Source organism: Papilio machaon, chromosome 10, assembly GCF_912999745.1.
Source record: "Papilio machaon chromosome 10, ilPapMach1.1, whole genome shotgun sequence".
Classification (NCBI taxonomy): domain Eukaryota; kingdom Metazoa; phylum Arthropoda; class Insecta; order Lepidoptera; family Papilionidae; genus Papilio; species Papilio machaon.
Genome location: NC_059995.1, coordinates 2,863,717 through 2,886,142, shown reverse-complemented (window position 1 = coordinate 2,886,142; position 22,426 = coordinate 2,863,717). Strand labels below are relative to the sequence as shown.

At 31.6% G+C, this 22,426-nt stretch overlaps 1 protein-coding gene across 2 annotated transcripts in view; it reads right to left on the bottom strand.

Moving 5' to 3' along the window:
- Positions 1-16,910: 16,910 nt before the first annotated feature.
- The window catches only part of LOC106717540 (voltage-dependent T-type calcium channel subunit alpha-1G), a 61,864-nt gene continuing 56,348 nt past the window's right edge, over positions 16,911-22,426 (bottom strand). For both annotated transcript variants that reach the window (XM_014511417.2, XM_014511416.2), the window contains exons 26-35: positions 21,775-21,926; positions 21,315-21,463; positions 20,765-20,957; positions 20,240-20,389; positions 20,004-20,165; positions 19,565-19,783; positions 19,269-19,461; positions 18,621-19,190; positions 18,326-18,555; positions 16,911-18,252 (exon numbers count right to left, since the gene is read on the bottom strand). In XM_014511417.2, the coding sequence (XP_014366903.2) occupies positions 17,473-18,252; positions 18,326-18,555; positions 18,621-19,190; positions 19,269-19,461; positions 19,565-19,783; positions 20,004-20,165; positions 20,240-20,389; positions 20,765-20,957; positions 21,315-21,463; positions 21,775-21,926 (2,798 nt within the window). In that variant the 3' untranslated portion in view covers positions 16,911-17,472. The remainder of the gene's footprint in view (positions 18,253-18,325; positions 18,556-18,620; positions 19,191-19,268; positions 19,462-19,564; positions 19,784-20,003; positions 20,166-20,239; positions 20,390-20,764; positions 20,958-21,314; positions 21,464-21,774; positions 21,927-22,426) is intronic.

Here is a 22,426-nt window from a genome sequence, read left to right as displayed (position 1 = left end):
TCGAGATTCTTACCTAATTTTGCCTAATACGAATGGAACATTCGGTCAATAAGCTTGTCGTTTTCATTCACGAGTTATAAAGATCCAATAGTACAGTTTAAAAAAATCGAATGTATTAAAATAGTTATAAGTATGCAGACCCGTGATATCTGAGGACGTGACATCCCGTTAATACTTGTTTCACACGAAGGCAAAATAGTGGGGCAGTGTAGTAGACAGTGTAGTACTTCTACTTGAACACACATCTACTGTCAGTACTGTCTTGATGAATATGTTCAAACAATAGACAACCTAACTTTCTGCCCACGTATAAATATAACTATTAGCACCCTTGAAGTTCGAAATCCGAGTATTAATGTGCCATTAGTAACGCTTCTAAAGAAAAAGAAATTCGCAGAAGCACTCTATGTTACCATATTTACATAACTACGTCCGGACGCTTTGAGCATAATAATTTTAAAAATATAAACAACATTTGGTACTCGTAAGTTCTTTTAGGGACATAAAGACGTGTAATTTATTCTTGTTTCATTATTCTATTTCTTGATGTCCTTTTAAGATATTATACGAAGTATTTATTAATTATAATTTAATAGAAAAAATCCTATAAGTACTCACAAAGATCAATTAAGCTTTCAATAATGAAGTTTGAGGATTTTTTAATTTTCGTATGCTAATGCGTTTTACCATATTAATAGAAATTTTGCATATTTTCTAAATGAAATCTCTTTTTCAATATACGAGTAGTATTTAAGAAAATTGAAAAAGATGTATAAAGTATAAAGCCACGGGAGTTCAATTTTTTGTTCAAATTTGAAACATAACAGTGGGTTTATACTACTGAAACTTACTAGAAATCTTTGGAAAGTTAAGTAACAACATTTTTGAACAGCTGTTTCGGCAATGGAAAACCACGGCAATAATTAAACACAGAGTAGATTAAACTAGAGAGTATAATTACTATGAGTTGTATTTTAATTTTTTTTTGTTTTTTTCCAAGTCGATTTTTTACATTATCTAGTTTTATTTTTAGTTAGATATTAGTATATAACTAGTCTGGCCATAAATACTGTTACATAAAAACATTTCTTGTTTTCAACTTTTTAATTAATTTTAAATTTGAACACGTATATTGTTTTAAAAACTTAATTAGTTTTTGCGCCATTTCACATATTTTTTTGTGTTCATTATCAAATTACAATATGGAATGGGGTATTAAAGAAAATAGGTTTGCAGTGATCGCCTTGCACAAAGTGGGTATGGAGCCGTCGATCATATTCCAGACACTTCAAAAGCTTGGTATCAGCCGTATGTTCGTATATCGTACTATCAACAGATACAGCAACACTTCGTCTGTCGAAGACCAGAAAAGATCGGGGAACGCGTGTTGTTACAACCACAAAGGCTGTTAATGCTCTTAAAGCCAGAATTCGTCGAAACTCCATTGGGAAGCAAAAAATCTTATCGCGAGAAATGAAGATTCCCGCTAGGACTCTGTCGCGTATTGTAAAACAAGAGCCGAAGCTCGGTGCTTATCGCCGATATACAGGACATGCCCTAAATCAATATTTACAAGTAAAGAGAGTGAATCGATCAAAACGCCTTCTGCCGCGATACGCAGGTGAAAGGCACAGAAATATCCTCTTTACCGATGAAAAAAATTTCACGATTGAAGAACACTACAATAAGCAAAATGATAATGTGTACGCTCACACTTCTTAAGAAGCTGCTCAAGTTGTCGGAAAGGTACAACGTGGTCATCATCCTACGTCAGTGATGGTTTGGTGGGGCGTGTCTTATCAAGGAGCCACAAAACTAAATTTTTGTGAAAAAGGAGTGAAAACCTCAGCCAAAGTATATCAAGATACAGTCTTGGATCATGTAGTGAAACCTCTCAGCAATACACTTTTTAAAAATATACCGTGGACTTTCCAGCAGGACTCTGCACCTGGTCACAAGGCACGAACTACCCAAGCCTGATTTGAAACCAACGTTCCGGACTTTATAAGAGTTAAAGACTGGCCCTCATCTAGCCCAGACCTCAACCCTTCAGACTTCAAATTATGGTCAGTTTTAGAGGACATGGCCTGCTCTAAACGACACGGCGACATTGAGTCTCTTAAAAAGTCTTTGGAGCAAGCAGTGGTGAAATTTCCCTTGGAAACAGTGCGTAAATTCATAGATTCGTGGCCAAACAGATTATAGGCCTGTATAAATGCTAAAGGTGGCCATTTCGAATAGAATATTTTTTTAATTTTTGCTGAGACGTTAATAAATATGTAGATATAAATTTTAATAATATTACATTACTTCATTTAAAAAAAAATGCATTTTCATTTGTAACAGAACTTATGGCTGGACTAGGTAGTTTATTTAGTAGTTTTAAGATATTATTCATAGTTTTTAAATACTAAATAAATACCTATTTTTATCTCATCAGTAATTAATTTACCACAATTCACACTGCTGCCTTTGTAAAGTGTAGCAGTGCTATAACATTAATTACAGTATTCATTTATCACGCAGTTGGGTTCTTTTCAATATAACCCGACTGACACAAGAGGGTTATTTTTTTGCGTATGTAATTTTTTTTTTTCAAGTATTGAACCGATTTTGATGAGTGAGTTGTCATTGTACATGGTACTTGTTGTTCTTTAACCAATAAATCGTGTTATTTATTCATCCTTGCAATTATGGCGGGAAACTAACGTATTAATGAATATGTAATGTAATATGTATAACAGATTATATGAAATAAAGTGATCATTACTATCCATAATCAACAATATTATAAAAGTTATTCTTATTACATTAAAAATGTTGAACCAGTAACCAAAGTAACTGTCAAAAAAGATTAAATGTTGCGAAAGTTGAAACTTTTTGCAGTGGAATTTTTTTTCGAGAAGTTTCCATAAAATCTTGAAAGTTTGCCATCATAAACCAAACTCCTATAAAGTTTATCGAATAAATCGTAACTAATCTCTGTAATTGATCATATTTCAAACGTTTTACGTAAGAATATCGAAGGGAAAAAGTATGGATTTTTAAATAAAATATATCACATTCAAGGGAAGTTCTACAATTATCATTAGGTTTTAGTACATAGTATTGTATTTCGAAATTGTGACTTTCGCCTTTCTTCTCTTTTATATAACCCTTTATTTTAGACCAAAAATATATAATATATAAAATCATCTGTTCTTTTCTATTGAAAATATTCAAATGTTTTTTTAAAAGCCTCGAGCTTTATCATTGGGTAAGCTAAGCTCATATGTAACCGAATATACCTTTCTTAGCTTTAAAAGGCTTTTGAAATGATAAAGTACGATTGAATACTTGTTGGTCCCTCTTCGCATATTACTAATCCGACCCTTTGTCGGATTACGGCTCGCTTTTGTATAATTACCATTTTGTATCTAATCATGCTTAACTGTAATCATTATGTCTAATTAATATTTTACAGTGAATATTATATTTTGTTTTTCTCCCCACCTGAGGTATAAATAAGTAAAAGACGACCAAACACTTTTTCTCACATACCAAAGATAAAAAAAGGCAAACTTGTTGAGATTAGTAAAGATAATAAAGTGCTACGAATTCTAATATCTTTTATCTCACTAATATTATAAATGCGAATGTTTAGATGGATGGATGATTCTTTGAAAATTTCTTCAAAACGGCTTAGCAGATCGCGATGATAATGATGATCGATCATCGATTTGGCATAGATGTAGATCATAGCCAGGAAGAACACATGGGCTACTTATTACGACCCTTTTTTTTAATTTTGCGCGGACAGCTATTTTTTTTTATAAAGACAGAAAACGGACCAAAATTTTCTGTCTGAAACAATATAAAACAGTGTCGTGATAATTCCACATTACAACATCACATTTTATAACTTTAAAAAAAAAAGAAATTAGTTTCTCCGGGACCTACATTATACACGACTGGCTTAGAAATTTTTTATTGACAAAAAAGAGCAGCGAAATAAGGAGGTACTAGTTTTAATTAAAACCATTCTTTTTACGTTTTCATTTACTTGTTTTGTATTTATTTTTCGTAAAAATAGCAGCCAGCAACATCTTTGAAATATAAAAACTCAGTGTTTTTAAATAAAGAGTCTTATTACGATATCGACACTTACGTTGTTAATATTTTCTGATGCATTTATAAGCTTATTTCTACCGAACTAATTTGTACCTAAGGTTAAATGTATTTGTATAAATGAAATGACATCTTGAAGTGAAACATTTTTAAATAGACACTACTAAATAAACAAGATTAATTTGCTTTTTGGATAGATGTGCTACTATTTTTTACACTTCAACATGCTTTAACGTTTAATAATACTACATGTCAGTAATTGGCATGCGGTGGGAAAGCTTGCAGTCAAACGGTTGTGCATGACTGTACATGCATCTCAAATGGAATATTATTTGGAAAATGTTTCTGCTTCAAACTTACGAATTAACGTTAAATTTTTTGGAACGATTAAACAAAAATGTATTTGGTATCTAATTCTATTATTAAATTAAGAACGTTTAAAACGGTTTTTATCCTGTACAGTCCAGCTGTTTTTAAAAATATCAATTTGTATAAAATTTGGTTGACATTTAAATATTAAAATTTGTTCTTAGCTTCTGATTTCCTATATGACAAATCAGTCATGACCTAAAAGCTTTAGCTGAAAATATACAAGACTATTAGACATGCATACTCTGTTCATACCTTTGTATAAAAATCAACATGTTTTTATACTTCCACGTTTTTAACGAGTGTACGAATATATGAAAAATCATGTACATAATTTAATGATCTGTTTTATATGTACGTTATACAAATTGTGATTCGTGTCGTATGAACGCATTGAGTGATTAAATTGGAAAAAAAATCCTCTCTCGTTGACCCACTTTTTTAACGAACTACTTATCTTTACATATTGGAGTTTCTTTGATTTTTATTTCTATGTCTGCAAGGGCCTGTTAATTAGCAAATAAGCAGTTTTATTAAGGAAAATTAATTACAGCCGGTTCACGGTTTGTTTAGGGATTTAAAATTTATACTATGACTAGCTTTTACCCGCGACTCGGTCCGCGCGGAATAAAAAATAGAAAACGGGATAAAAAGTATCCTATGTCCGTTTCCTGGTTCTAAGCTACCTGCCCACCAATTTTCAGTAAAATCGCTTCAGCCGTTCTTGAGTTATAAATAGTGTAACTAACACGACTTTCTTTTATACATATAAGATGTTCTAAAAAATATAGTTATTCGAAGGATGGATTCAAATGGAATTACATGCATAGGTTATTGTGTGGAAATTACAGCTTCTGCTTCGTTTCGACTAAAATGCGCCTGTTAATTATAGGTATCTCTATTATTAATCTGTATTCTCACCACCGCTACGTCGTTATCGTCTGCGCCAAAACGGCAGAAATCAAATAGGCACAAAGAACAACGGTTTATAGCCTATCCATGTATAGAGTCTTACGTGTCTTAAGAAGTGTTGTAATTGCTTTTTTTTTTATTTTTATTAATCATAGCAACAAAAAATAGTATTTTGACCCTGTCAAAAAAATTTCAGACTGTCATTACATGTTTTAAGGAAGGAAATTTTTTGCAATATGGAAATAATCCATTCCTCCAAGCACACTAAAAGAATTATGAACTATTTATATTACAATTTAATATTTATAATTTGAATTGCAAGATGCTTGTAAATATCACATCATGAGATAATCAAAATGGACATGAGATAAATGTGAATGGTAAATGTGATTTCAAAGTGAAAAATTTGATGTGTTATAAAATTTGCTTGTTCCTTTTTCAATTGCTTTTTGTATAATTTATAAAAGTTATATTAAACTAAAATCTTTCAATCTCTCTTTCAAATTCGGTTAAAAATACTTCGTTATTAATTTTGCGAACTACGCACGTTGTTGAATATGTCATAAAAGTGGCTTCGGAGAACACATCATAATCATCATCTGAGGCGCTACAACCACTAGCTTCAAATAACGCAGCTTAAATAGAAATATATTTTAAAATATATGTATAGATAGATAATCATCATCTCTCTGGCCTTATCCGAACTCACGTAGGGTCGGCACACAAGTTTGAATAAAGCTTAAAGTTTTGGCTTAACTTTTTACGGCTGGCTGCCTACCTATAGCCCGCCCTACTTGAGAGGAGTATTATATAAATATAGATAGATAACAGTTGTAATTGTCCTGACTAGTCCCTTAAAATAAGAACCTTTAATAAAGTTATGTTTTCTCTTTAGTTTAAATATGAATTTTCCTATAATCTAACGAAACTAAGACGTTTCATAACAGAATATTGCAGTATGCAAGGTTCAAGAGATATTTAATAAATTATAACTGCAGCCGGCCAAGTTGCTGTCGTGTGGTCTCCTGTGATATAATAGGAACTTGTAATTTATTGTACAACAAATATTTGGTAAGTGTAAAGCTATGTAGAGAGTTTAGCTTTCTTATTATATTCGGTATTTTATGTATAATTAACTAGCTTTTACCCGCGACTCCGTCCGCGCGGAATAAAAAATAGAAAACGGGGTAAAAATTATCCTATGTCCGTTTCCTGGTTCTAAGCTACCTGCCCACCAATTTTCAGTCAAATCGATTCAGCCGTTCTTGAGTTATAAATAGTGTAACTAACACGACTTTCTTTTATATATATGGATTTTAAGTAAACTAAATACATAAACTAAATACATGTATATTTACTTGAAATTGCTGTCGAGAAGCTAAGATGTGGCCGACATGATTTATATTTGTGTACAGATTTTGAATTTAAGCAACTGAGCTCACCGTAAATAGAACCTTGCTGTGATGACAGAAACGAATGACAAACATATTTCACTATCTCGTATGTTACACAATGTGGAGAAACTTAGTGACAATTAGTTAAACTACAAGTAATTATATACTATATAAATAGATATATTAGTAAGATAAAAAGAAGTAATGATCTTTAATTCATATTTAAATTTAATAAAAATTTAAAGTACTTAAAATGAAACAAATATGTTATTATGTTAATAATGTTAGCCGATTCTTCAAAATGTTACCAATGATATAAATCTTTTGTTTCATTAATTTGGTCACCTCTCACCTTGTCGCTCTGTTTCCAGCAGTTCCGGCGACCTTTCGCCCACAAATTACTGACCTCATTAATCACCAAGTACCTATCCTGATTATTTTTTTATACTATTCCAGTATTTTTTGGGTGATAAATTATGCCTTTGGGAAGCTAATTGAACTTATTTTCACGGTTGAGTAATACAGACGTATATATTTATATACCTGATAATGATATGTAGAGTCTAATCCTGGAATGACTGACCTGAATGATTAAATCTTTGTTAATTTTGCAGATGATTATTTAGTTATTGTTTTTATTTATTTATGCATTAATAAGATTGATTGTGGATGGCTATAAAGGTAGAGGAAGACCAAAGAAAGTATGGATGGATTGTGTGAAAGAGGATATGCTTAAGAAGGGGGTAAATTCAGATATGACGGCTGATTGAGATGTATGGAGGAGTAGTACATACTGTGCCAACCCTCAATAGGGATAAGGGCAGGTTGATGATGATTTATTTATGCAATAGACTCTATTATAATAACTTTTTTTTGTTAGTCATGAAACGTGTTTTATTTTTGTAATAATTTTCAGGTTTCATTTAATCTTACCTTCGTCTACTTTGAGCTTAGTCTGTCTTTTATCACATTTACCCCACTTAGTGTGTCTGCGACTAATTTATAAAGTTGTTTAATATTTGCTTGCCTTTCACTTGTCTTGTTAATCCAACCCTTTTACAAACATCAGCCATTATTAACATTATGAAAAGCTCGTAATCTTCTTGTATGCCACCTGTTGTAATTGACAAATTATATAATTTATTAAGTCTTTACATGTACAATTTAATCTTTATAACAACGATATAATGCTAGTATATTAAGATATCAAATGTTCATTTAATTGTTGCTATAAAAGGCGATTAGTAAAGAAACGAATAAGGCGTACCACCAACATTAGAAAAGCATTCCGGGCAACCCTTTTATGTAAACAACAATTGAGACTTTTTGAAAAGTTTTTTTGCAAGATAAATAGTTAGTTAGTTGATTATAATATGTTTATGATTATATTATGGTCTTGGCACTTTTAAATAATTACCATTCCATTGTTGAAGATGTAACCAAAACATTGTTTATCTGTCGTTTGCCACGAGACTTGGAAGCCATTTTGACAAAATAGAATACCATTTCTTTCTGTTTCGATATACATAGCAACGATAAGGATTTAAAATATAATCGTTAGTATAGTGAACAGTGAATAAGCCGCCCAAATTTGATATTTAGTAATCTTAGCTAAATGTTTAAATTACGATGTATTACTTTACATAGATAGTGAGCTTTTCTAATATTTTATTACACGCTTTAATGATATTCATTAAATAATGAATTTTAAAATATAAAACATAAATTATGTGATTTAATATAATTTTCAAGTTGCGTAAAAAGATTTAATCTTTGAAACGTCTTGATGTTTCGTCTTGTAACAATCCGCACTTCGCTTCTGTTTATTGCAATCTCTGAGACTCCGAGGGCGCTCTCTCGCAAATTACCTTTGTAATTAATCACGATGAGGTCCAGGCGCTTTTCTTGTTACGGAAAGTTTTCCAAACATCTTCAAAGGACGCTTAAGGACTCGAGATTGTTGGCTAATAAAACCTCCCCTAAAGGAATAAGTCGTATTACATAAATCTCTTTGATAATAAAATAAGCTAATAAAATACTAAGACCCAATATTTTTTATACAACTGTTTTGGAATACTTCGTTACATTTAATAGACAAGTCCTAATGACGAATAATAACATATTTAATAATTAATCAGAGGCAAATTATTTGTGACTTCCTTTTAATACACTTAACACTATTACCCCCCCAAACAGACATTTGCTGGATATAGTAATATCTTAGTGATATCTAAGTAAAAAACGACATAAGGTAGTCTCTACGACCTACAAAAGAGTAAATTAGTGTTAAATCATTCGCTACTGGAATTTTTGGTCAGTTGAATAACATAGATAGTAACCACTAGTGCAACGAACAGAATATCAGATTTCGAGCTCGGCTCGCTGCCTGCAATTGGCAGACACAATATGCTCGCTCGGAAACGTTACAAGCACGTATTTGCGCTGACACTCAATTTGCGAACATTCCACTGCCCTTTTGTTGATATTCTAATCTGAACTATTCGCTATGGTCCATTCAAGAAATTTATATTGTTATTCTTTTTATTTAATACTAGCTGTCGCCGACCGTCCGACTCCGTCCACGTGGAATCAACTACTTGGACTATGTTTTACGTCTATGCCAAATTTCATTAGGATGTGTTGAGCCGTTACGGAGATACCTTCAAACATCCATCCATCCATCCATCCATCCATCCATTCAGCCATCCATCCATCCATCCATCCATCCATGCATTCATCCATCTAAACATTTCCATTTGTAATATTAGTAAGATTATTTGGGTTAAGATATGTTTTTAATGAGAAATGCATGAAAATCAGTTTGATTACTGGTGGATTAAATCAATAGGTAAAAAATAATAAACACATACCACAGATAATGTAATATGACCTACGTTTAATATAAGTAGATTTCGTCTAAGTAAATAAAATACCACTGCCATTTCCAAGTCAAATATAAACTCATTAAACAGTATTCACTTTGGGACACTAACGTAATCAGGACGATACAGTTGAGTGGAATTTGAAAGTTCTCTGTAAAAGGTTTGAAAAGGGTAATGTAAATATTGACACATACGCTCTACTCGTATTTTACCGGCCTCGCAATCAGTAGGGACAGATAATTATTTTATAAGAATCAAGTATGAAATGACATTACTTTGAAATCCCATAACGATGTTGTTTGTGATAAAGACACTTAAAAGAGTTATTATTAACGATGTTATTATAATATTAATTTAATTTATCAAGACAGAGAAATAAAAAAAGAGAGAATAACTGAAAACCGTAAAACAATTTTAATCATGCGTTGTTTTTAAGCTATTTTCTATTAATTAAGCTTTCAAATACTTCCGATTTCATGCTGGAGTTATATGAATATGAGAGTAGGTTATAAATTCATACATAACAAAATTTACGAAGATTTTCAAAGCTTACTACCTACACCGAGATGAGATAAGGTACTCAGAAACTGTTTGACATGCTCGTAATATCGGATGTTCCGCCGGAAGACATTATACATATCTCGCTCAATGACGTCGCCCCTGACCCGGAAAATATAAAGCGTCCTGTACACGATTAAACATTTTATCAAGCTTTACGCGACTGTCAAATTTATATACATATATTTTATAGTATGCTGATTTGTTTGGCACTTTTGTACATAAGAGGTTCTTCAATATTAGTTTAAAGGCGCTTTATTTAAAGCCTCGTCAAAATAAACCAGCACAAAAGGATTTGTTTGAAATCAATCTCAAATTGCAATTTAAATTCTAAATCAAATTAAAATTAAATTCTACAATGTAGGTCAAATGAGGAAGGAAATGTTTTTCTATTGAGTCCGCAAACGTCCTCGCGCCTTGAAGGAAACGGCCGATAAACAATGTCGTTAAATCACGGTTTTCATTTAAGTTCTGTCTTTTACAACTTCTTGAAAACAACTGTGTTTTAAATTTTATTTTCAAAAGAAAATGTGTAAGTAATCAAATCAAAAGCAAATATCTTCTATTATCTTATTATTATAAGTAATTATCTATTATTTACCTATGCAACAAAAAAACTTTGAAAATTACGTCTTAAATCTAAACTAAGTAAATAAATTCTTTTAAATCCAATTGATTCCAATTAAAAGATGTAATTTTTCCTGCAACCTGATAATTTTTTTTCGTTTCATACACATTATAATTTTAAGATAGATCACAAGGATATTAATTACGGTTACTGATTCCAATAACAGATTTTCTAATACATAATACTATGTACGTAAAATCACTTTATATCAAAATTTATATTCCGCGTATATATTTTAAAAAAGATATAACATCAAAGCGGTGTCAGCAATATTGAGTCGGGTAAAATGCTAGCAATTTCAGCAGAACGGTGTAACTCGTGTGACAGTAACGAACGCAGGGGCGTTTGATATCGGCTGCCAGATTTTGTTGCACATTTCCTTTATCAAGCCTGTCAATATCGGATTTTAAAGCGACTCTCACTCGATTACCCAGTTTCTAAGGGAAAATAATATTTTAAAAGCTTGCACGGTTAACTATTTTGCTTTTATTTTTTATTATTTTATGGTAGCGACAAAGGAAGTAGTAAAATGTTACTGTGTTTTGTCAGTGTCTACAACACTGTGCATCAGCTACCTTCACGTCAAAGTCCCTTCAAAATCGGTCCACTCATTCCGGAGATAACTCGGAACAAACGCAGCTGTGCGGACAAACAGACGGAAGGACAGAAAATAAAAAAAATTTTTTTTCATTATCAGTAACTCAAAGGCATCACGATGATATAAACATATGTACATTCTAATTTTATTAATGTATACGTATAGAAACTAATTCCTAGTAAAAGAAAATGTTTTAATACAAGTGTTTCGCTAGTGGAAACCTACGGTAAAACATCAACATATGCAACAAACCGTAGTGTTGTATATATATTAATGGTACTTATTTTCATAGCACTCCATGTTACATTAAAAAAAAAACAAAAAAAAACATCGAGAATAGATATTTACTTAAGTCGACCTAAAATTACGTATTCTTAGGAATGTTTGGCACTTCTCAATAGTATCAAAGTCTATAGGCTCGATTGTAACGATGCTTAACAAGCAAAACACTTTTCATGTGACTTGAACTAAGAAGTTAACGGTACATTAGAATAATTTATTCAGCTACGCTTCTCACTACAAACTAATAAGATATTCAGCATCTCTCAAGAGTTCAGAGGCTTCATCTGTAATGTTACTCTTATAAAAAAATCGTTAAAAATTCATGTTTTTATAGTACTGTCAATCTTAGTATTCAAGCTATAAAATAACGAGAGAATTTAAGAGTTTTTTTTATAAACTTTTTTACTAAAGCGTTACTCAAGCCATAGTTGAAACATTCGAGACATTTTCTGGCTGATATATTAGTTTATGAATTTCAACGTCTTTAAGCCAATCATTTTACTGTACACAATTATTTTTAAGTGAATTTATAAAAAAATTTATATTTGTTTTTTAAAGAGATACACAAAGACAAAGGTTTATGCTTAAAAATATATTCTGTATTGCGGTTATTACTTTAAACGAGGTACTTGAGAACAGCAGCGGTCAGTCATTTATAACTGTAACGACGGCTTTGGGCTGAATGAACGATGATACCTTCTCTTTGAATTTATACAGTTGAATTCTTTTGTAATACGTGTATGTAAGAGTACATGCACTTTACCCAGAAACGTAAAGTTGCTTGTGAAGATTGTGGCTTTTATGATTAGCGATATAGTTGTTAGAAAATTCAAAATGTGTATACTAAACATGTGACAGTTAGAAATGTAAGTATATACTTTTTTATATGGCACATCTCCGCATATAATAAAACTCGGGTCACTTTCCCATGTTACACATGAAAATTAATCTATTTTACTTGCTTTGAGCTGGTGATGCGTTGATGATACTAAAAATAATTAATAATTTTAACCGAAGAAAGAACCACTACATGTTTTAAGCACTAATATTTGTAAATCTTAATTTCGAGTCCCAACATAATTTAACAATTAACGTCACCCAACAAAGATGGCCGGAGCCAACGTCTTAATATATTTTGTGAAGCACGAAAGCGCTTGAGATTAAATGTGATTATATTTTCATAGTAACTTCACAAAGATAGGCCAGGCACTAAAATTACTATTGTTTACTTTGAACAAACCTTTTAAAGCAAACTTAAATTTTCAATTCCAAAATTATTAAGAATCAATAAATACATTAATTCTGTTGATGTTAATTTTCTTATCTATAATATTAATGCGTGAAGCGAAACTTTGGTACGTCTCTTTTGATCAATGGTACGTTTTGTAGAATTTTTTAATGGTTACAGGTAAAACCTAAATCTCTTAGGTACTTAAAATGTTCCTCGGTTATTATAAATTGTTTGGTTAGTTAGAAAAAATTTAAGTCCAGAATCTATAATTGATATTGCTATTGATGAAATAAGATTGTTACAATGTAGGTCGTGGTAGACAGGGAAAGTCTTCAATTGCCCCTGTAAAGGCGCCCCTGTGTCTCGTGGCAAATGGCCGATAAAAGATGTCGTAAAATCACAGTAATGTGAGAAATTATATTGAAAATGCTTTTTGTATTTGGAAATTTAGATCTTACTTTTTACTAATATTATAGATGCGAATGTTTGGATGGATGGATGGATGTTTGATTGAAGGTGTCTCCAGAATGGCTCAACGGATCTCGATGAAATTTGGCATAGATGTAGATCACATAGGCTATTTTTGTAATTCCGCGCCGACGGAGTTGCGGGCGACGGCTAGTTTTATATAAAGTTCTAAAAGCTTTAATAACGCCAACATAAATCGTGACCACAAATAAATGATGTCCTAAAATATTAACAAGCTTTTTTAATTAATCATTTGACTACATGCTTAGTTTAGTTTACAAAAATGAACTTCTAAGTTTTACAAGGTTTCAAAATAATTATTAATATTCATAACGATAGAAATATACCAAAATGAAATAACTCTACGTAACATATCCGAGATTAATAAAAAACCTTTTGAGCGGTGTAATTATGGATGGCAAAGCCTATGCCTAATAGCCTATGACATTCCACACTGTGTTCTATAAGAAATCTGTACTTAATTTTACTGAAGTTGATTCAGATGTTCTTGCTTTTTAATATAGGATTACTATTAACTTTAAATTATTAAAATGTTTAATTTAATGTTAACTCATTATTAAAAATAGTTTTTAAATTATTTGAACAACGCATTTACGTTCTGTGGGTCTAGCACGAATATTTATGGAAATCGCCATCGTATCGTCATCGACAGAAATTGTGCAACGCACCAAACTATATTACAAACCTATCGGGCGTAAAGTACACCAAAAATCTCATATTAATTAAGACATAATTGACGAGGACGATACGAATGCGATTGTCACAAACATTCGTGCTAGGCCCGCTGAAGTAAGTTTGAACTTTGAATGTAAATAACGTCATGAATATTTGATTAAGTTCTCTGCAAGGTGCCAAGACGACAATTTTCACGTATAAATATTTATACGTAAACATTTTTATGTTTATAAAATTATTGTTGAATAAATTAAGAGAAATAGGGTTTTGTTTATTTCTATTTATTTCGTCTATTTCTAACTTATTTCGTGTACATAATTTATTTGAGAAACGACACAATATTTCATAAGTAGGCCAGGCGACCGATCGACGCCAAACGCAGACGACTTTGTAGATCGAAGAAAAGCAAATCTTGCATTCGTAAGAATATTATTATGTTACATTTTGTGTTATGGCACTTTAATACAATGGCTTTTTGAGTGTGATAATATAAAAATATTAAATAGAAAATTATAAAAAAAAAAGGTTAGTAAAATTGCCATTAAAGTTTACCAATTCAAATACCAGTTCAAATAATTTGAATTTGTGTAATGTATAACAAGATGGACGTACAAACTACGGCATATCTTTTTTATACCCAAAAACGACTCTAATGAAGTCGTGGTACATAGGTTAAAAAGGCCCAACTTTATGACAGTACCGATATTGTCCAATATATGAAAGGTTTACAAAAGGTAAGCAAATAAAACAATAGTTTATTTTTTAATTTAATTTTTCAACCTAACAGCTTTGTAACTTTCATAACTTAACGTTTACCAGCTAAGTATAACAGACACATTCGACTAATGAACATTGTTCATACATTATGCTATTTTATCACGAAAGCAGTACATTGAGGCAGAGCAGTAGATATTGCAGTACTGCTATTGTTTTGTTGTACACTTTTATAGCATAAAGGAGCAAACAAGCATTGGGATTAACAAGGTGATCATCGATGCCCATAGACACTTATAGACTAATATTACTTGAAAACAGTTCTCTTTTGTTATGTCGTTGTATTTCCAACAATAGCAGTATTGCAGCGTCTACTGCTCTGCTTGATTGTTCTACCCTCGCGTAAACCAGCATTACACATTCTTACAGTCAGTACCGAAAAACAATTATTTATTTTATCACGAAGTTTGCCTTTATCACGAAAATACTATACTTATATAACTAAATTTATATTAATAACTAAATTCCCATTACTCAATTCATTTATACATTTTCTATGAGGTTAAGGAAAGTTACTCTATGGGCTTCTACTATCATTTTCACTGGGTTTTTAAGAACAACAGATTACAATATTATTTTTCTATTTGTTTGTATCTGTAGGGATACTCACGTTTATGCAAATACAAGTAATTGTTCTACTGTTTGTTTGCTTATCTTACAGAGTAAAAAAGTGGATGTGACTATTTAAATACATTAAAATAGTTTAGTTTTTTTTGTTGATATTTATGTAATGGAATTTGTATGAAAAATAAATACCACAGTCGTTTAAATTTCAGAAAACAATAAGTAATATTCAATATTTAAAATTTTTGTATGATTTATGTTCTGTTTCTGTATCATTTAAATATTTTGTTAAGTAAATTATTTAAAAATAAAATTATAATTAACAATTTAAGTATGTAACATTTACTTTAAGGAAAAAAAATCATTTAAGTTTTTGGCCATACGCAGCCTTGAAACGTGGAATAAATGCTATAATAAACAAACTTTTTGTGTCTTTGCATCTTAGAAAAAAAAAACAATTAGAAGTTAATTCAGGGTTCATATTTTTTTAAAGATTAAAGATAAGCTTATGGTAATGTAGGATCGTAACAATTACATATCTAATATTTCATCACCTAAATATACATTAAGTTCGAAGTCCATTGACAATTACTCACAAGCTAATACATTAGAAATAGGAAAAGGCACAGTCGAAGTATATTTATTGCTGACATCCTTAACTAATTACGTCTGATTTCCATATTAAGAACTGTGGGGGGGTAAATTTTATAAATTCTATACAGATAATAGATTTCATAGATTGTAGAGTATAAATTATGTTTTCCAAATCTATCTTTTTAATACTATAATAGACAAGAGAAATAAAGAAAAAATTGTACGAAAAATGGTTTAAATTCAATTCCAATATTTTACAAACGTTCTGAATAGTTTTAGAAAATATAATTACTACATTTAATTTTGGCACATCTAAATATATCAAAATATAACAGAAATTAAATTTCGTAAATATTCAGTGCTGTTAAAGAAAATAATTACAAATCCAACATACTTTTTTTTAGGTTACATATTTATGTAACCTATAGTTTAAACTTCTGTGCGTTTTGACAGTTAGGACTACTAGTAATTAAAGTACATGGTAGTTCAGAAAATAGTTTTTTTTTTTGTAATCAGAAAATAGTTATTAATTATTTTTAAAAGAGAAACATATGTAAACTATTTTCTTTCTTCTGCATTATACTCTACCAAGTCAATGTTTAAGCACTTTTTTTGGTGCACGATAAACTAAATAATACTACTATTTCCTAATGTAATCGTTGTCTTACAAAATATTTAACTTCAATGATTTGAAACCTCAATTTGATTACAATTGACAGATTAAATAAGACTACACATTTACACTTAATTTAACCCTAAATCCATTATTTATTAACAATTTTGAAGGTTTTGAAACTTTTTTAAATTATAGGATAAGTTGACAAAATAATTAACCTTTTGACAGCTCACAATACAATATATTGTATGACCATCAATTCTTTACTTTTTTATTAAGTCTTTCTTAGTTATCAACATGGAATATGATAACAGGTGTAACGAGTTTTACCATAAGCACCGTACTAGTTATAACAAAGGTAATGAAGTGAAGGGATTATTCGTTCACGTAGAAAACATCTCACCACAACAAATTGACTAGTCCTAACGCTACACTCAATAACGTTTTACTTAACATTAAATTCATTAGAGTCTATGAAGTATCAAAACCGGCCGCATTATTTGATGAAGTGAAGAGGATAGCGAAGATGATGGGGTAAACACAAGTGTTGACTACGATTTTTCAAGCACAGGTGATTTCCAACCCTACAACCCACCGGTTGTAGCAAGCGAAGACTGTCGAAAATTACTTGTCTCTCGTATCTTCGTCTTCACATTTAGACAACCAGATTATTTCGTCTCATACCAGTCCAGTTGGAATATAAAGTCTAATATAATAGAAGCAAGGAAGGAATTGATGGAAATTCGTTCATATCTTAGATGTAAACTTCATGATGTTGTTGCGGCCGGCCCTGCCTGGACTAGGACCCACATTCCGTCAGTTCTACAGTATCATCTACTTCTGGTCTTATATTTTCTATTTTTCTTCGTTCTGCGATAACGATTCTAATACTTTCTTCTTCGCTTATAGGTATGTCGATAGAATCTGGTGTTACATGGGATCTTATAGAACTCTGACTTACATCACTATTCGTAGCAGACTCTATTGAAGACCGCTTCTTTGACCCGGTAAGTCTTAGACTTTGCCTAGTTGATGGAACGGTTAGGAGAACTGGGGTCGGCCTTAGTAGTCGCGCTTCTTCGCCTCTTAACGAATTTCTTTTATCTACTCGTTGTCTTCTATTGTTTGCAAATGAATCCCTTCTAGGTGGACTACCGGGCTCTAATTCTTCAATATCATCAGCGTCAATGAAGCGGGCATCTTCCTCGTATAAAGCAGCTCGGGTGCTTACAAAAGATTCTAGATTACGTCGTCCAAATGCATGAGGCGATAATGAAGCTCTTCTTTGTGGTACTGACATTGGCGATGGCAAAAGTGCGTGATGTGAATGTAGCGTGCGACGTCGACGTATGGGTGAGGGTATCGGTTGCTGTTTAGGTTCACTGTAGGTGAAATTTGCTGGGAGAGATGGCACTTTGTTCAAAGATCTAGGTGGTGAGGTACATTGCTCTAATGCACGACATAAAGCTCGATCTTCCTCGTCGTCAGCTTCTCGTTCTAATTCTCGTTCGAGCTCAACGTCCATGTCGATTTCATCTTCCATTTGTTTATGAGATTCTTCTAGGTGTTTCATCAGTACCTAGGGAGATATGATAAGTATAAATATAACTTTGCGGACAGAAAAATAAAATTATTAATATATAAAAGCTTACAGCCACAACAACGTTGACGAGAACGAATTGCGCCATCAGAACGAATACTACGAAGAAGATTGGTGCAATAATGGTTGATACACAACAATTTCGTACACAATCCACGGAACTGTCGCAATCCTCTCTCAGTGTGTCTTTCATTATACCATTCCAGTTATCTCCAGTTGCCACACGAAATAGAGTTAAAAATGCCATCCCAAAATTTGCAAAATGTGCATGTTCTCCGAGACCTAAAAATTAAGCTTATTAGAATTGTACTTCTTGCTATAAATTATTTAGAAGATTATATTTTTACCTTGACATGGAATATCATCAGAACATTCTAGTCGTCCAAATAATTCCACTCCCAATGCGGCAAATATGAAAAATAATAGGAAAAAGAGAAGACCTAGATTGCCGACCTGAGGTAGAGCTTGCATTACAGTGTCCAATAAAGCTCTTATACCTTTGGCCATTTTAAGTAATTTAAGTACCCTCGCTATTCGTAACACTCTCATTACTCTCATTATTGTAGGATTTATCGGTATTATATTGGTTTCTAGTTCTTCTAATACTATTCCAACTATGGATAGGATAACTATAATTACATCGAGCTGATTCCATTTGTCTTTTAGATAAATTTTTATGCCCAATGCTACTAGTTTCATTGCTGCTTCAAGTATGAAAACAGCGGTAAAGAAATAATTGAAAATTTTTAACGCATATTCTAAAGCTGGGGGCATTCTGTAGTATTCTATAGCCATGGTGACTACGTTTAGACCGATAACGCCTGCTATGGCTAAATCAAAATACTTTGATGTTACGACGTTATGCACAAATAGTCTATTCTGACCATAATCCGCGTAGTAAGGTCTCTGGTGCATTTCTGTAAGAAATAAATGCGATAAAATTGTTGATAGATTACAAATAATTATTTACTACAATTTAATGTAAGAATTCTTACTTCGTCTTTTCTTTTCCATTTGTAGAGCCCTCTTAGCAGCTCGTCTAACTCTTTCTTCTTTCTCTTGCTCTTCGCGACATCGGTGAAAGTTTTCAACAACCACTCCCACAAACATGTTTAACACAAAGAATCCAACTAGTAATATAAATGCAATGAAATATAATAAACGCCACTCTGAGTAATTGACAATCGGCTGTAAAAATAAAAAAAAGTTGTTGTTCAATGCCAAATTATTAAAAATCTAATTGATGACATTAAATTTTGCACAGTTGCAAATAAATTTTGCTAAGGTCTACCTGTTGATCGACTCCTACTGCATCTAATCCAGTATACATTATGTTAACCCAGCCATCTCTCGAGCTCAGCACGAATAAAGACATGAGAGCTTTGCCTAAATCGTCGAAGTTGTACTTTCGATTCACCCACACGTTTCCTTCAATAGCTAGACAATCTGATTTGTTTTTAACATTTTTAATATTAGCACCTTCGCAGTAGAAGAACGCACCTTTAAATAACTGAAAAAGAAAACAATCTTATTTTTAAAAGACAAGAGAATTCGCAAAGAGCTATATAAGGTGGATAAACATCTACATAAAGTATATATGCAATAGTTACAAAGTTTAAATAGATACAGAAAGCTTATGAATTAAGTGATTAATGTATTTGCGACTGCATCTTATTTTTAATTAATAAACAAATGACAGAGCTGTTTTATGTACATAAAATTTTTCTCACCTGTACTCCCAAAATGCCAAATATGATGAAAAATGTGCAACATATGAGAACGATATTGCCAATAGGTCTCAGTGAAGACAATAATGTTTGAACGACTAATTTCAGACCTGGTGCCCTGTTAATTACTCTTAATGGCCTCAATGATCTCAACAATCGAAACACCTACAAATAATTTAAAATTTATGAATATGAGAGTAACAAATATTTGTAATAAAACTGTTGGTACCAAAACTTACTCTGAGAATTCCGAAAATTCGAGGACTCGATTCCGATACTAGAGACATCAATAAATCAATTATTGAAATTATGACAAGGGAACCGTCCATGATATTCCAACCGGAAGTGAAATATGCTTCGGGTCCGTAGAACATTCCAGACGCCACGACCTACAAATTGAACAATTGTCTACGAATTTAGAATATTTTATGCTATATTCCGTCCACTTCGTTGGATATGAAATAGCTGTCTATTGGATAGAAAATAGCAACCCTAAAACTTATTCATGTCATTCATAATTATTACGTCTTTAAATGGTCCAATAAACGCGTCTAATATATACCGCACACTATAAAAAGTAAAAAACGCGTGACTAACAATCATTTGATAAACGCGTTTGACAAAAAAAATTACAGTTTATGGGAAGCTCTGACAATCAATATTGATATGTGCAAACTTTAATTTTTTATCGTCAATCCAATGCAGACTTGTGGTTGCTATATAGTCACGGTTTATTAAATTCAAAAAGATCGTGGTTTGTTTACCTTTATGAGCATTTCAACAGCGAAGACGCCAGTAAAGACGTAGTTAGCACTTGAGAGAAATGCCCTCTCTTTAGAATCCGGAGGGATGTTTGGTCGTTCCATTGCCAGTGTGATACAATTGAGCGCAATAAACAGCAAGACGATGTTATCGAACCAACTCCTTGTTACCATCCATGTGCAAAATCTCCTAATACTACGTACAATAAAAGTTTTATTTATATTATTTTATGTTATATTTAACTTAACTCCCTCACTCAGAGTTGTTTCATAGTTACTTAAACATGCATGACTTTTAATAAATACACCCTAAGGGTCACCCTTAGTAACTACTTAACTGCTCCGTGTGCGACATTAAATAGTTAAGTCGTCTTACAATATAAATATTTAGGTTTAAAATTGACACAAAGATTTTTTCTAAACTTAGCAATTTATAAATCTAGTAACTTGATTATGATAAATGGAAAATATTATTAGCAATTTTCCACCACTGGTAGGTAATAATTTGACAGATTATTTTGGTTAAGTTGGAAAATAAGCCGGAAATTCTTACTTATTATCGGGTGGAAATATATAGAGTGAATAATCCTCTTTTTCCTTTAAACATCCTGTTGGTTCCATAAATCGAAATAGATCCTTAAATCTGTATTGATGTCTATTAAATCGTGACGAAAATAAACACATATTGTTAGATATGGTAACCTAAAAATAAAAAAAAAACATATTATTGTACCAAAATTATTTAAAAAAAATGGTAATAATATTAAATTGTCGAATAAAATGTAACATTAAAATTAGAACACTAGATCCACTAGTGTAACATTTGCTAAAAACATTTGTTTACTTTTTAATACAACATACAAAGAAGAAATGAAGATTTTATTTTTCTAAACTGATATATGACGTAAATTTAAATTGATACAATCTAATTTATACAGACATTCAATTGACTCACAATTAATCAAGTATTGATTAATTTTGTCTTCAATTATTTAATTTAAATTAAGGCTTACCTCTTCATTTATTTGTTTAATTAATGGCAGTGGTTGATTGTTGGGTCGTGTCGGTAAAACAGCACTTTCATTTCGAGCTGGCTTTGTCGGTATAGGTAGTTGTGGAGGCGGTGGCGTCAAATTACTTGATTTGACTTCAGATACGGTTGTTACTAAAATTTAAAATAAAAACCATAAATTAAATTAACTTTGGATACTACGACAAGAACATGATTGTGAAAAGTAGTTTTTTTGTTTGTTATTGAAATTTTTGTTTTCCCTATGTGTTTATCGTGGTCTTTATAAAAGTGAATTGACTCATTAAATACGATTTGTGTGAATGCGTAATTCATAAATATTTCGTAATCCTATTGGAATTTTACAAGGATGATGGGTGGACCCGAGGCAAAAAGCCTTTGAATAAATTACGCTGTGCGATAATATAAGTAGTAGGATTAGACATTTATTTATATGGATTGGTTATTATGTTATTATTTAGTTGTAATTATTCGGTAGCGTGTCTCTATGTATTTTGATATAGTTATATATGTATTTTGATATAGTTTATTTATGAAATACTTAGTCTCTTTCCGGTAATTTTGGTGCTACGCTGTGCGCTACGAACTTTTCGCTTTTGGCTACGGTGCCGTATATTCAGTAGATATGTTGCAAC